Raw genomic sequence first — 15737 nt, forward strand, 5'->3', positions numbered from 1 at the left:
ATAATTAAGACTCTAAAGACTTTTATGTTTAATAGGAATAAGGGATGATTTATGAAATATCTGTACTGTATATATAGTTAATGATGACACATTCACAAATTGAGTTTGTAGTAAACAGAACATGAACACGAGTAAAGCAGCTGATGATACTGAACTGCAGCACATGCCAGTTAGAGCGATTCTTGTTCTCGAGTCAAGAACCGGTTGCATTGGTTTTCGGATCATCAGTACACTGAACCGAAAACCATTTCTTTTGGACACGTCCGATTCTAAAACCGAGGAGCTGATTATACTGTGCATGTGCGATTCAGCGTGAAGCCAACTGACTCACAGCATGTCTGAACCGAAGTGATTCTATTGGTGATTGATTCTGATTCTGTGCTAATGTTATGAGCGCGGGTAATCCGAGGGCTTGGATGAAGGGCAATCTGGCGAAACGTAAATTCATTAAATGACAAATACATCGCAATGGATTATGTTTAGTAAGTGGATCATGGTTTCTGCGCTGATGACACCTAATTTATTTACTTTATATCTTCAAGACTTGAATCCTCATAAGCACATTATTGCTGTTACTGTATTTGGGTGTTGTTGCAAAACTCAAATGTAAACTTTTCATGATTATGAGGTTTTTAACTGACTAAAGTTATGATTACTGACTTTATATATTTGAATGTTTTACAGACGTGACACCATTACGTCATCGCAAATGACGTCATTACGTCGAGTGTAAAAGGACCGCTGAACCGTTTTTTTCAACCGGTTTATTGAATCGAACCGTCCGAAAGAACCGGTTCGCGGAAAAGAATCGAACTTCCCATCACTAGTTTTAATGGGAGGTGGCAAAATATGACAGCGTAGCACCAATCAACAGAACAGCACGTCACTCACAGGATAACACTAGCAGGATAATGTTGTCCCCATGTGTGTTCAGAGATTAGAATTTAAAGTTTACAAAAAGTGTCTCATATTAGCACCACGAACAGGATTAGCCCCACCTAAATTTACAGCCGCTACTGGTGTGTTCACATAGCTAATGTCATCATCATCGTGTCATCTCATAACGATGAAGCTACTATTTTTAAAATCTCTAAATATAAAATGATTATGTAAAGTATTAAGGTTAATTTTTAACTTTGTTCAACTTTCCCACTGGCCCGCTTGCCTCAGGTTAACAGGCCATATTTGAACGTTAAAATCCACGGATTATATAACTTTGTGAGAGTTTGTATTTGAAGCCGAAATTACCTTAAGTGTCTGGAAAGCTAGATAACAAACCCCGTTTAACTATCAACATGCTTTTGTGTTCAGCACTTACTGACAGACGATTTGAACAGAATCGTAGCAGAGTTGCTCTTGTCATCATATTGCACGACGCAGTCCCCTCCTTGAGATTTCTTCTTACTCTGGAAGTAAATCTGAAGTTTATTTTTCACACTTTTTGCGAGTTCAGGCCCCCAGTCTCCCTCTACAATGATGGGATATTCGTCCATCGTGATCCTTCTGGTCGACTAGGAAAGACTTGCTAGTCATGGGTTTATAAATTTGATCACGCCCTCAGTTTCACTTTCGTTTCTGCGTCAGTTATCATGAAACTGAGAGTGTGGTCTGTTTTTAACGCAGGGACTCGCAGTGCGATTATTTATTGACGAATAACATGAAAAAAAAAAAAAAATTAACCACACTAGTTACAACTTTTATATTTGACGATTAAACAAATATAAATAGTTGCTGTATTCTAGTTGGAAACTGTAGCCTATCTACAAGTCGGGCATTTGTTGAAACGTCACTAAGGATGGGCGTAGTGATTTACACACCTATTTTAACTATATGTAAACAAAAATATAACCTAATAAGATGCAATATTCCATATTGAATGTTAAAATGTGTTTAAATGTAAACATCAATGATGCAGTACGTATATCCAACACTGCAAGTCAAGTAATTTTTTTATTTATAGAGCATAACTTTAACACAACTATCGTTGATCCAAAGTGCATTAAAAAGGTTACTTTAGAAGTAACAGATCAAAAATTAAAATGAAAAATGCATATATATATATATATATATATATATATATATATATATATATATATATATATATATATATATATATATAGGCTAGACACACACAAAAACATACATCAAAAGTACTGTACACAGCATCACTCAAATGCAAGGGTGTAAAAATTAGTCTTTAAGTTTTATTTAAAAACACAGACTGATGGAGAGGCCCTGAAAGTAAAGGGTAAACTGTTCCAGAGTTTAGGGGCAGCAACGGCGAAAAGCTGTCACTTTCAGATTTACAGCGAGAACGAGGCACAGATCAAATAAGCTGGTTACAAGATATGGCTGGATATGATCACAGATATAATCCAACTGGGGCTGACTTTTGCAATGCCTTGTATACAAAAAGAAGGATCTTAAAATCATCACCTATTGAATCAAGTTACAATAGTCGAGCCTGGAAGAGATTAGTGCATGGATGACAATTTTAAGATCTTTTCGAAAAAGAAAATTACAAACGTGTTTACATGCTTGTAAATGGTAGTAATAGATTGAAATAGCCCCCTGCACTATATGAAATATTTATATTAAAGTCTACTTTTCTTTTTTTTTTCAAATCAGATTATTTATATTTTCTAAATTGTAATGCAATAATAAACAAATAATAATAATAAAATGTTAATGGCACTGGTTTAGGCATATCTGGTTTAAAGGACGTACTGTAGTAAATAATTCACATTTTTATTCACCAATCACTATTTACTGAAGTCCTTTGTTAGATCTATGGTTACATAATTGTATGTATAATTTCATGAACCCCATAAACAAATCCCCAAATACTCAAAACACTCTTTTCCTTGTTAGGAAACACTTCAGTATCTTAAAAAAAAATAAAATAAAAAAATAACTGCTGATTAGTTATAGATTAAATATATGAATTACAGTATAAGATTAAAACAGCTATAGTGAGTGTCAGGAACCAGCCCTGTTTTCAGAATTGTATGTACTGTAGACTTTCTCGGGATCACTTTAATGTTTTTAAAGATTTTTCTTTTCTTTTGGAAATATATGAGCAGGTTGCTAGAGTCTATACTGTAATAGTTACTGTAATTCCTGCCAGTAATTATTACATATACATTATATACTTAAACATTATGTGTTAACCTTCACAGAAACAACATAACACAGAAACAAAAACACTATAGCTGACAAAAATGTATCTCATAATTATTACAGGAAACTGATCAGGTGATTAGGTATTGGCTAAATTGGTCATGTTGTTAGTCACACTGTCAACTTTTCATAGGCCGAACAAGATTTCACTCCTTGATTTAAATTGACAACCTCACTGGAAAGGTACATGCATTTATATCCGTTAACGTCAGGTTTTATGTGGCTTTGGGCTGAGTAACTCAGGTCCACTACAAAATCTATACTATTCCCATAGAAGGCTCCTAAAAACAGTTCACACTGAATTTGACTGATACATTCCAGCAAAGCTGTGATTGAAGTCATGACTGTTGATCTGACTGGTGCTTTCCGTTGTTTTTGTAAATGTGTTTTGATCATATACTTTTTCCAAAGTGTGCTGTTCTGTTCTTTCAATCAAATGGCAAGAATACATTTTAGTTTAGTTAATGGAAAATAGATTTAAGCTTCTGCAGACAACAAAATGGATACTTTTAATTACTTGAGGAAGTGATTTTTGTACATGATGCCATTCTTATCCATGTCTTAATTATAAAATAAATTAATTTTACAATTCTACTCTGTTCAGTGAAATCATCAGTTGCCCTCTTGTGGCCACTTTGAGATCTAAATCAGCATCATATTCATCATTATTTATCTTTATTCTCACTGAAGGCTGTCTCTTCTGAAAGGCCTGTTCCAGCTCATAATTAGTAAATATATCAAAGTTTTCGATGCTGTGTCCAATCTCCTGATATTCCCACCTTATCACTCTGCTAATTATAAATGCCTCACTTCTTCGGTTTTGGTTCTTTTCTACTTTGTGGATCATGTCTCGAATACGACTGTCTGCAGTGTGAACGTCTCTTGTCAGGCCCTCCAGTGTGATGACAGAGTCTTGGCCTTTCTTCTCAAGCTGGACACTGACTGTGAGCTCCCTCTGCATGGCATTCAGTGTTTCTGCATCCTTCCTGGTGAAATGAGCAATGGCTGGATCATGGATTGGGATGGTCACATGCTCCCGTAATATCAAACTGTTGATCATGTCCTTGGCTTCACTCAGGTCCTGTGGTGTCTCTCCACACAGTTGAAACACAACTGGCTCAATTTCCTCCCCTACCATTACAGACTCTTCCTTTGTGAGAGATTCTGAACTTTCTTCTTTTTTCCAGGAACATGTTTGATTGGGGGGGAAAAAATGGACGGGATTATAATGCTTTTTTTTATTATTCTTTATCGATCTTTACAAAGAAAAGAAAAGAGAATTATTGTTTATATATTTCTTTACTGACCTTTAATTTTGGTAAACTCACTTTTATCCCCTTCTACTTTCTCACCAGATCTTCTGACCATGCTTTGGTGGAAGTCTGCCACCATGTTCGACTGGAACATAAGAAACTTCACAAATTTTACATGCGCTGGTTTCTTTTTCTGTTCAAATTCAACAACGGCATCAACCATTGCATCTGCAACATCAGCTGGATTTGCACCTCCCTGACCTAAAGGGTTAGAGACAAAGGAAAACAATAGTGAATAATTCACACAACATGCAAGTAAACACATTTACTGAAATTTTTTGAATTATTCGCTATTAATCGCAAATTAATATTGTCATAATTTCACATTGAATCTCAAAATTCATGTACAAACAATAAAGATTTTAATTTAAGTGAACTTAAAACAATCTACACATAAATTTTATAGGCCTATGCTTAAATTATAAATGGAATGTAGATTAATCTTCATTAAACCTACAAAAGTATATCAGCAAGCAGAGCACTGAGTAATATCTCTTTTTCTTTTGTTCTTTGATTTACATCAGTGACTGACTGCAGGAGGTTTCACTTTAAAAGCAGTGTTGTCTCTTTATAACCTGAAGCACATGACTGATACATCCCAGTTATTTAAGGTCATTTAGGACTTTTTAAATCATTTAATTTACAAGGTCACTCGCAAAAAAACATTTTTACATAATTTAGTGTGTTTTTGTTAGTTGAAGAAAAAAAAAAAAAAAGTCTCACTGCACTACCAGCATTCTGTCTGAAGCAGCGTTCTGTGCGTCTGATCCCTGTGCTCACACAGAGCAGCACAGAAATAGTGCACCAGTACGGAATTAAAGAGGTCATGAATTGAGAATTCAAACTTCCCTTGATCTTTTGACATATAAGAGGTCATTGTACTATAAAAACATTGTGTAAGTTTCAGAACTCAAAACTTTCTCTATAGTCTAAAAACATCATATACTGAAGCCAATCTGCCAAAACGAGAGCCTGTGGGATTAGCCACTCTATGAAGTAATAGAGCAGGTAAACTCTGCCTCTGCAGAAGATGATCAATGCCTGCTTCTCTGATTCGCACACATAGTGCAAATAACGAGAGAGACGAACGCAGGTCTACATAGAAAACAAACGATAAAGATGCTTGAAAGATAACAAGATGCTGTGCAGTGCCAAATTGTGGACAAACAAAGTCTTTGCGTAACCTTCCATTAGATCCCAACAGTAGAAAGAGTGGATTAGCTTTATTTTATAATGAAGTTCTATACAACATCAGTAAAAGGTTGGTCGTTTGTTCACTTCATTTCACCATGCATTTGCCAACAAACAAGGTACAATTCAATGGCAGATTTTCTGAAAAACTGAAATTAAAAGACGATTCTGCGCCGACTATATTGGATCCAACGTAATGTTGCACCACATGAGTGTGAGTAACTATTTTCATAACGTGATTGTCTGTTATTACATATCGTTTGATATGAACTGACTATTTATGCATTTTTTTTAATCTAAATCACAGCATTGAACTAATTAATTAAACTTAAATTTTAGTTTAATGCATTAAACTACAATAAATAAATAAATGCATTCATTTTGACATTGCTACTTTTAATTAATTACACAATAAGTAACTAAATATAAATCACTGAAATTACGTAATAACACAAGATCACACAAAGTGAATAAAAACCAGAGGCTACAAGTCTTACCAGTGCCAAGAGCTGGGAAGGCAACAGAAGTAATCTGGCGTGACTCACATAACATCAGAACAGACAAAACAACATCCTTAATGTCAGATGGACTTTTGTGTCCAGTAACGTGGATGATGTTTCCACATGGAAGCTGCCCGGCTGAGGTCACAATCTCTGTTTGCTGTATATTTGATGATCCCACTATTGAAACATGTACACCACGTTCACCAAAGCATCTAAAATTCATTAGATCTCTCTTGAATTATATGCCTAATTTAATGTATTAAAAAAGTAATGTTCATCAACAAGAAGAAATAATCATTTTAAATGAATACAAACCAATCTTTGAACATTCTTGTTCCACTTGTACTCCAGCAGCATCTAAAATGGCCTTGGATACTCCTAGATTACAAAGAGAAATTGTATAATTCTCTTTGAATGTGAAAAAAAGTTAAATGATTCACAAAAAAACAGGTAAACAGTGGGTTTAACGCTGGATTAACCTGCTTTCAGAGAAAATGTGTGATTTGAGGAGTTGACAATGGCATCAGTTTTTTCTTTAGTTATGTCTCCAGATGAAACCTCCAGAGTCACTTGACCCAGCTGCATAGTGTGCACCCCAAGAGAGGGAGATGAGACTTTGCCAACAAGCTCTAAAGAAAAACATAAAGATTTATTAAAAATCTCAACCTTGTCACTACCCTAAATATATCCTAAGACAATTTGATATTTTTGTTAAAAGAATAAATATATCTAAAAGAAATTTGTAAAAAATAAATAAATGTGATGGACATCAGATAAAAAAATAAATAAATAAATAAATAAAAAGTTACCAGATTTCTGAGCTGATTTGCTTGAAATATTAGGCAGGGCATACTGATGTGGTTCTTTTGTAATGGGACCCTGAATCCCATGTCTAACGATTCTGGTAAAGCACTAATAGGTAAAGCACAGAAACATACAAGATAACATTAACACAAGTTTATAGTTTAAACAATAAACGTAGATATACAGGTCATACTGAGTTTTTATGGTTTTTGAATCAAGTTCTCACCTCTATACTCTCCTTGTCAGAAGGATGCACAATCACAGTTACCTTTCGAAGGTTTGTAGGCTTAAATTTCTGGACTTCTGTCAGCATGATTCTGGCTACTAGATCTTTGGGAAAGCCAAGATTCCCAGTTCCGATAGCTGGGAAGACGACTGAAGCCTTTCTCAAGCTTTCTGCTTTAATCAGGCAATCTCTAATGATCTGAGCCAGTACCTTTTAAAATGTAAATAAATATATTTATTTTAATCTTTAAATAAAGTACCATTTAAATAAATAAATGAAGCCTACATATACTATAACATTTATTCCTAAAAACAGCCAGCTGTAACACAGTAAATGACAATTTGGTTAAAATGCAATTTTAAAAAAATTGTTTTTCTCACCTTATCTTCTGAGTCTTGTCTCCAAAATGGGCAAACTACATGGAACACATTTTGACATTTCAATCCATAACCATCTGTGATGAGCATTTCACCATAATTCACATTGTTTGAGCGAGCAGCTGTGTTGACTTCTGACTGGAGCTGATAACCAGCAGTCTGAAGGAGTGCTTTGGAGATGGCACCTTTACTAAGGTCCAAGTCCTCCGATATAGTGTTTATAATGATATTAGCCTGCAAGAGAATAAAATCAGACATTTCTTTTATAGGAATTGATCATCCTTTGATTATCATATTTCACTTATAATGGTATATAAGCTTTTTTCAGAGACTGTATCTTTAAAGCAACAGTTCAATAAAAAAGATACTTCTGTTATGGAATGGCTTGAGGGTGAGCAATTGACAGACTTTTGATTTTTGGATAAACTATCCCTTTAAGCATATTTCATATTACTGTATTTGTTTCTGCCATTACTATTATTCACTTACGTATGCATCCTGGATGTTCCCTTTGATCAGAATGAATTTTAGTCGTTCTTGTGTAGTTTTGGTCTCAAGAACACTTAAGCCTTCAGATTTATCTGGTCTTGATTTTGAATATGGTTGTCCTTCAAAGTATCCGTGGCTTTTGGGACCTTCAAACTGTTTGTTTTTTTGGATATAGTTTCCACGACCACGGCCACGACCACGGCCACGATACCCATGGAGTTTGGCTTTGTGAATGAAAGTTATTTTGGGGATATAAGCAGCAAACTCTTTACTGACAGCTTGAGTCATGGCATTCACAGTGTTGCCGTTATTGTCAACCAAGTGAATTTCAGTTAAGGTGCTATTAGAGGCTCTGTGGTTGTGATCTTCAATGTACTCATGCACCTCCTTTGCAATTGATCCAGTGCAAAGTTCAAGAGGACAGCCAAATATCCCTGAGCTAATAACTGGAATTGCAATGGAGGAGCAGTTTCTTGTTGTTGCCTGATTCAAACTCTCCCTCACAGCACGTCTCAGGCATTGAACAGTAGTAGGTCTGTCTGAATCACTGAAACGAGGTCCAACAGCGTGCACTACATATTTACAGGGAAGACGACCAGCAGCAGTGATGATGGCATCTCCAGGCATCAGTGGTCCATTTGCTTTTGTGTGTTGGTCACAGATTTGCTGCAGACTTGGTCCAGCAGCTTGGAGAAGTGCTAAAGCTAAACCACCGATGTGCTTCAGATCTTCATTAGCAGCATTGACCACAGCATCAACATGGAGCTTGCAAATGTTTGCCTTCCTGACAGTTACAGTTACACCACCTGGCATTCGAACCACACAAGATACCTGGTCAATATCTCCAAAACTTCCTTCAGTACATTTATCTTCCTCCTCTTTCAACATGTCATCTTCCTGAAGAACCACAACAAATCTTTTTTCCTTCAACAGCATTGAAAACATCATTTTGCCCTCCTCCATGAAGTACTTCTTTACTCCTGCCTTTTTAATGATCATTGTGTCTGTGTAGAGATCATCTGCCAACCTTTCAAATAGAGTCAAAGCTGGCTGGACAAATGTACGCTTTCCAGACAGTTTGATCCAGGGTCTCTTTGGACCAAAACTCACTTTCACCTCATCAGACTTAATAAAATGCTGCCAGTCTTGTGATTTTCTGTTTTTTATGAATTCAACTGCTGCATGTGATTTGACACGAACAGTTTCTTCAATTCTAGTGTGTTTCTCAATGAATCGTCCTAAGTCCTGACTGACCTCCATCACCGGTTCTCTGAATCCTGTCACTATAACTTTGTCTCTCTTTTTAGAGAAGTTTATAAACACAGATCTCTTTTTGAAAGTACTGAATGAATTTTCCAGTTGTCTTTTGAGATCATGCCACTCTGGCATTTGAAGGACACGCTGATCTTCTACAGTGAGGCCTTTGGATGTAAGAACTGTATTTATCCTCTTCTCTGCCTCATTAAATGCTCTTTCTGTGCTCCCAATCACAACAACATCTCCATTTTCGATTGTGTAGACAGCAGTTATTCCATGAGATATGAAGAGATCTGTGGACATTTCATTACAATCCACTGATCTCAGGAACTCCATGATTGAACGATTAATCTGTAAGGACTTCTGTTTCATACTTACTTTCTTCTCAAGGACCCAATTTTTGATGGCAAGAGTTTCTGTATGAAGACCTGATAAAACTAATCTGTTCACTTTTTTGTTGTAGTCAATATGCAGATGTGGAGAAACAGGTGTAGCACTGTTCAGGCCATCTCGTTCAAGCAGAGAGTACATGGCAGGAGAAATTTCCATGTACTCTGTCACACTGTTCTTTTCTCTCTCCATTTGATTTGTTGCTCTCTCTAAGATTTTCTCCATGATGGGTTTCAATCCAATTACTTCATGGGTCATTCCTGCCAGTGTCAGCACCCCTTTAGAGGCATCCAAATATGTAAAAACCTGATCTTTCACTACTTTCCTAATATCACTTTCCACTTTAGACCACAAGGCGTGTGACACCGGCCACTCAGATGTTGTGTAGTTGGAGATGATTTTCTTGAAGACATCAATTGCATTCGTATTCCAGTCATCAATGTGTCTTCTGGTAAGTCCTTTCTGGTTCAGTAATGCTGGATCAGGACTGAGAAAAACTTTAGGTTTGTCCATGTTTATCTGGCAGAAGTGTGGGCTCATCTGTTCTTTAATAGAGGAAATCTGGCCTTTCTTGAGGATGAATTCCCTGATGGCAGGATGTACACTGACTGTAATGGGTTCAGGCAGCTTCAAATGTGGTCTTGTGCCACCGTATAAGACAGTATCAAGTGATTTGAAGTAGGGATATATCTTGACTGGAACTTCACAGATGTTATTCTGTCGCTTCAAAACTCTCTCTTTGGCTGAAAAACAATAAAAGTTAGAGGTGCAATGAATGAATACATTGGTGTTGAAAAAATTAGGCAAGTGTTAGCAAATCTGAAACTGTAATAGCAAAGGCTACCAACAATAGCACAGGTATTTACCTTCTTCCTCCTTAAAGATAATAATGGCTGCTTGTTCTGATGCAATTTTGATAACTTCCTCTACTGGACCGCCCCATTTCTCAAAATACAGATCCAGCAGCATCTTATTGTTGTTTGCCTCAGCTGGAATATTCTCCACTCGCACACTTGTGCTTCTCTCCAGTGCACAGGCCCTCAGATTATTCTTCTTGAACCTGTCATGTGTCCTGCTGTCCTCAAGAAATGTTTCTGCAGCTGTAAGATTTTTTATTTTATTTTATTTATTTTTTATGTACCAGACAGATTTAATGAAACATGAAAAAACATTAAGTTGCCAAATTATAAAAAATTAAATTTCAATATACACAAACTCTTTCCCATGTTCAAATAAAAAGACCATCATGTAAAGTGTAATGTAATCAAGATTAAGCTAAACTAACTTTTAATTTGTAAAATGTTATAAAACATACAAATAAGAGTATATTTTACAGTAGAACTTACCAATAGGATTTTTAAAGGTCACAACTGCTTTTCTTAATTCTGGTATTAATTCTATGCTAAAGTCATTTTCAGAAAGACTGCTGATGTTCTCCACCAAAAGACTTAAAACATCTTGTTTAATATCATCTGGGAGGTTCTCCAAGACCACAGCACTTGACTCTGGAGGCTTCTTCACATCCACATCAGACTGAGAGGCACTTTGAGCTTTGGACATAATGAAAGTAACACATATTCTTCAAATCCCAATTCAAATTATTTGTTGCAAAGCCACCTAGGAGTGTAAGATACAGCTAACAACCAATTAAATAAATGTACCAATTAACTACATAACTGATATATTTACTGTTGAAAATCAATGTTAACAAGTACTTCCACAATATCATAATCAATAAAAGACTGCATGCATGTAATTAGCCAGAGACCAAAGATCAGAAATATTACTTACTTAGTTCCTGATATCCAAACCCCTGGTCCGTCTGAAACCATACAAGCATAAATTATATACAATTATGTAAATGGAGAATTAGAGAAACAGGGTTAGTTAATTGGTCTCTCCAGCCATTATCAACAATTTGGAGAAATGACAACGATCCTCTTATAGAAACTATATATCTATGTCTTACCAACTGTAAAAATGAAAAACATAATTTTAACTACTTACTTGTTGTCCAGCACTGTCTGCCTGTTCCTCTGCATCGCTAGGTTTGTACACTTTCAACTTGATTTGTTGATTGTTAATGGTAATAAAGTGTTCTGCCTTTGAGAGCACGCCATCTCGAACTTAAACACAAACAATTGGACTTAGATCGCAATACTTTAAAACAAAGAACAGCACAAAACAACACAGTAAGTTATTTATAATTTCACGTGATTAGCAAGTGTTTAGAATTATGAATGTGTCACTCTTCCTGTAGGACGTCCCATATGTTCGGAAATGTTTATACATACTAAATGTATTGCTTTATTAATTATTTAGTTATTTAGTAATTATTGAGTCTGCGTGTGTCCTTTTTTTCTGATATATTAATACGTATTCACTTCTTTAAATGACAGTGGTGGCTAGAGTAAGTAGGCCTACGCTTTGTATTTTTTTTTACCTGAAATTTGCCACGAGACCATAGCTCGATTACACATAACTTAATAAAATATAAATTAATAAATAATTATATAAAAACGCGTTATTCTGTTTACATAATATTGTTTTGTGTCCAGCACTTACTGTCAGGCGATTTGAACAGAATCGTAGCAGAGTTGCTCTTGACGTCATATTTCACGGCGCAGTCGCCTCCCTCAGATTTCTTCTTACTCTGAAAGTAAATCTGAAGTTTATTTTTCACACTTTTAGCTTGTTCAGGATCCCAGTTTCCCTCTACTGTGATGGGATACGGATATTCGTCCGACTCCATCGTGATACTTCTGGTCAACAGGGAAATGCATTGAGTCCGTATAAAGTTGATCACGCCTCCTGCTTCTTCAGTTTCGTTTCTGCGTAAGAGCACGAAAACTATGTGTGTTGCAAATTTTCAGCACAGGGACAAGTGCGACCGTATAAACATTGACATTTAAACAGCTAATAAACGCAGCAGGCATATGACACAAGAGTAGTTGACATTTTACCGCTAAACTTTTACGTTTGACTGATAAACAATGATATAGTATGCTGCCTTCAAGTGAACCTAATAAATGGGGAAAAAAAAGAAAATGAAAAAAATACAACTTAAATACAAATGAAACAGTGGCTAACGTTAATCTGTCCTTTAGCGAAAGTACGCAGCAGTAAATCACAGTTACTAAATCCCAGCGCTCGATCCCCAAACCAAACTCGGAATGCGAATGTTTAAAGCTGCACTGCCGCCAGATCATATGAGTAGCCTACCGCAATCTTCTGCCCCATTTCCCACACAGCGAGTGGAAATAATGATAATCACTCTGAATGGAAAGGTATATAAAAAAACAGCTTTTTGTGCTTTCATATAAAACTATCTACTCACACATAACTGGCCAGTCTCGTCCCACATTTATACATGGTATCAAAACGATGTTGCGTTACATGAAGCAATGTAAACTTTGTGTATTAAAGATCATCATGCCATTAATGGGCTGTATTCTGGCTGTATTTACGGCGTCTTAACCAGGAGATGTCTCTAGTGTGCGGTGTTCTGAGTGCTCTTTTTTTATGCAAAGCAATAATTTGCACCAGCTCCAGCTGCTAAAATATACACCCATCCGCTGATAATACATTTTACTTTTTTATTATAATGAATTAATTTATTATTTAAAATAAACCACCAGCCATGTGACACAATTTTTTTTATTAAATTTAAACTGCATTTATTGTGAGGAATTTTCTGAACGTGTATTTTATTACAAAAAAAAACATCTGAATCATGCACTGACCAAGTTCCATATATATTTTACAAAGTTTCTGAGTAGTGACATGACCAAAATAAGTGTACCATAGTTTCGTCAGAACTCGAAACAAAAAGAGCTTGTAAAATCATTGTCAGATTTAAATCTTTTTATAAACTTCTTTACTGGGACGAACCTGTTTATGAACTTAAAATAAATGTCTTTCACTCAGTCTGTGAAAAATAATTGTGTGGTATAGACCAGATTTAATCACTGCGAGAGCTTTCCAATATGCACGCCACTGAGTGACGTCTGTACTTCCCGGTCAGAGAGCACCTGTCCATCAAAAGCGCACTATCCAATCAGAGTAGATCACTGTTAAGCCCGCCCCCACGATAAGTTTGTGTCAAAACACCAAACGAAAAACGTCTCAGGTTACGAATGTAACCATGGTCCCCTGAGTAGGGAACGAGACACTGTGTCCTCTAGGGGTCGCTATGGGGAACACCTCATTGTGACCCGTGTCTGAAGCATACATTGAAAAAACACCAACTTGTTGGCCGAGGGCGTCACTACCGGTGCTACTATAATCAAACACCGGGAGAACACATCATTCACTTCTTCGTCTGAAGCTTGCTTCCGAAGCATGGCAGGGAGCTAGAGGACACAGTGTCTCGTTCCATACTCAGGGAACCAGGGTTACATTCGTAAACCTGAGACATTCCCTTTCAAGGGAACTTCGAACTGTGTCCTCTAGGGCTTGCTATGGGGAACAGTATACCCACTCCGCCATGCTGAAGGGATTGCAGGCCAGAATCATGGCGAGCACTAAGTACCAACTCTACCATTTCCATGGGAGTTGCCCCTGGGACATTTAGATGGCTGTCTGTGACAGTACCCCTTATGGCCAAAGGCCTAAGCTACATACCCAACTTAATTGTTAGGGCCTTGACCCAGGGTAGAGCTGAAGGCTTGGAATCAGGAAAGATTCCTTTAAAGGGATATGGATAAGAACCTAGCATTTTATACCAAATCTTGCCTGTCACACAGGGGCTAGTGCTAGCTTTCGCATAAGCTTGCTGAAAGAGCTGTCTCAACAGTTCTCTAGTAGAAACACACTGTTTTAGATAGGTATCCTAGGATAGATGGGTGGAGTGGCGCAAGATGAATGGGGTTTTAACAGCTCAAGAAAGGGCACGAAGCAACTGCGCGAAGCCCTCACCATATAGGATTTTAGAAAGAACGCAGAATACTAGCGTACAAACTTACCACAGTGTGGATTTCAGAAAGTGTGCAAAGACACCACGTGCACACTTACCATAGCATGGATTTTCAAATACTGTTCTAAGGAGGGGCTCTCGTGGCACTCCGATAAAGCAGCTCATAGATGGAATAGTGTATCTCAAAACAGTATGTCACTTGATTGACAGGTTTCCGTGTAGACGTTGGAAATTCAAATGCTAAAGGAATTGCGATTCCATTTGAGTTTTGGCAGTTTACATGCACAGTGCAGAGAGAGTGAAAAGGCCAATGTGGTAATTAATATTGCTATTTAAATATGACAGGCTCATAGCTTGTAAGATGTGGAAACACAATTGCAAACAGACTTTGCATTTCCATTTTAAATTTTGCAGACACTGTGTGTTCGCTTAAACGAAAATGCAAACGGTAATGCACGATTTGCATTTGCGTTTGGATTATGTCACATTTTATTCCATATCACTGCTTGGATAAAAGCGTCTGCTAAATGCATAAATGTAAATGTAATGGTACACTAAAACCAATAGATGGCAGTATAACCTTAAAGGGGGGGTGAAATGCTCGTTTTCACTCAATATCCTGTTAATCTTGAGTACCTATTCATAACTCCAAAAAGTCTTTAGTTTTATTATAATTATAAGAGAAAGATAGTCTGTACCGATTTTTCCCGGAAAAACACGGCCGGCTGGAGGCGTGACGTGTGGGCGGAGCTAAAGAATCAAGAGCGCCAGTACGCGTTTGCGTTGAGAGCGTTTGGAAACTGTGACATTACCGTGAGGGAAAAGCCATCATCCAAAACAAACCATGGCTTACAGTCAGATTCAGCCGTTTATTTATGATCCAGAATCAGATCCCGAGGCTGAAACTGAACGAGAGCAGCAGCAGCAATGACTCGATCCGAGTGGGGCTCGAACCCGGGTCTCCGGCATGGGAGGGGACGCACTAACAAGGGGGGAGAGATATTTTAAGCAGTTTTACTACGGTTCCAACACACGATCGTGACCCTTTTTCGTTGGGATTGCATCATCCTTAAGAAATAAATGATACGCAGA

The 15737-nt window shown here is 37.0% G+C and overlaps 1 protein-coding gene across 4 annotated transcripts; it reads right to left on the bottom strand.

Moving 5' to 3' along the window:
* Positions 1-2184: 2184 nt before the first annotated feature.
* LOC128021227 (protein mono-ADP-ribosyltransferase PARP14) lies at positions 2185-13187 on the bottom strand. Of its 4 annotated transcripts, none has more exons than XM_052608280.1 (15): positions 13068-13117; positions 12296-12561; positions 11738-11856; positions 11522-11552; positions 11077-11280; positions 10597-10830; positions 8084-10473; positions 7598-7828; positions 7218-7427; positions 6997-7099; positions 6667-6816; positions 6503-6565; positions 6182-6364; positions 4509-4694; positions 2185-4356 (listed from the first exon to the last, which is right to left on the bottom strand). In XM_052608280.1, the coding sequence occupies exons 1-15, from the start codon at positions 13100-13102 to the stop codon at positions 3764-3766; spliced, it is 4998 nt and encodes a 1665-aa protein (XP_052464240.1). In that variant the 5' UTR covers positions 13103-13117; the 3' UTR covers positions 2185-3763. The 4 variants fall into 4 exon arrangements, with proteins under 4 accessions (XP_052464240.1, XP_052464239.1, XP_052464237.1 ...); XM_052608279.1 differs by having other exon boundaries at positions 2185-4353; positions 4488-4694; XM_052608277.1 differs by having other exon boundaries at positions 4488-4694.
* Positions 13188-15737: the final 2550 nt, after the last annotated feature.

Source organism: Carassius gibelio, chromosome A10, assembly GCF_023724105.1.
Source record: "Carassius gibelio isolate Cgi1373 ecotype wild population from Czech Republic chromosome A10, carGib1.2-hapl.c, whole genome shotgun sequence".
NCBI lineage: Eukaryota > Metazoa > Chordata > Actinopteri > Cypriniformes > Cyprinidae > Carassius > Carassius gibelio.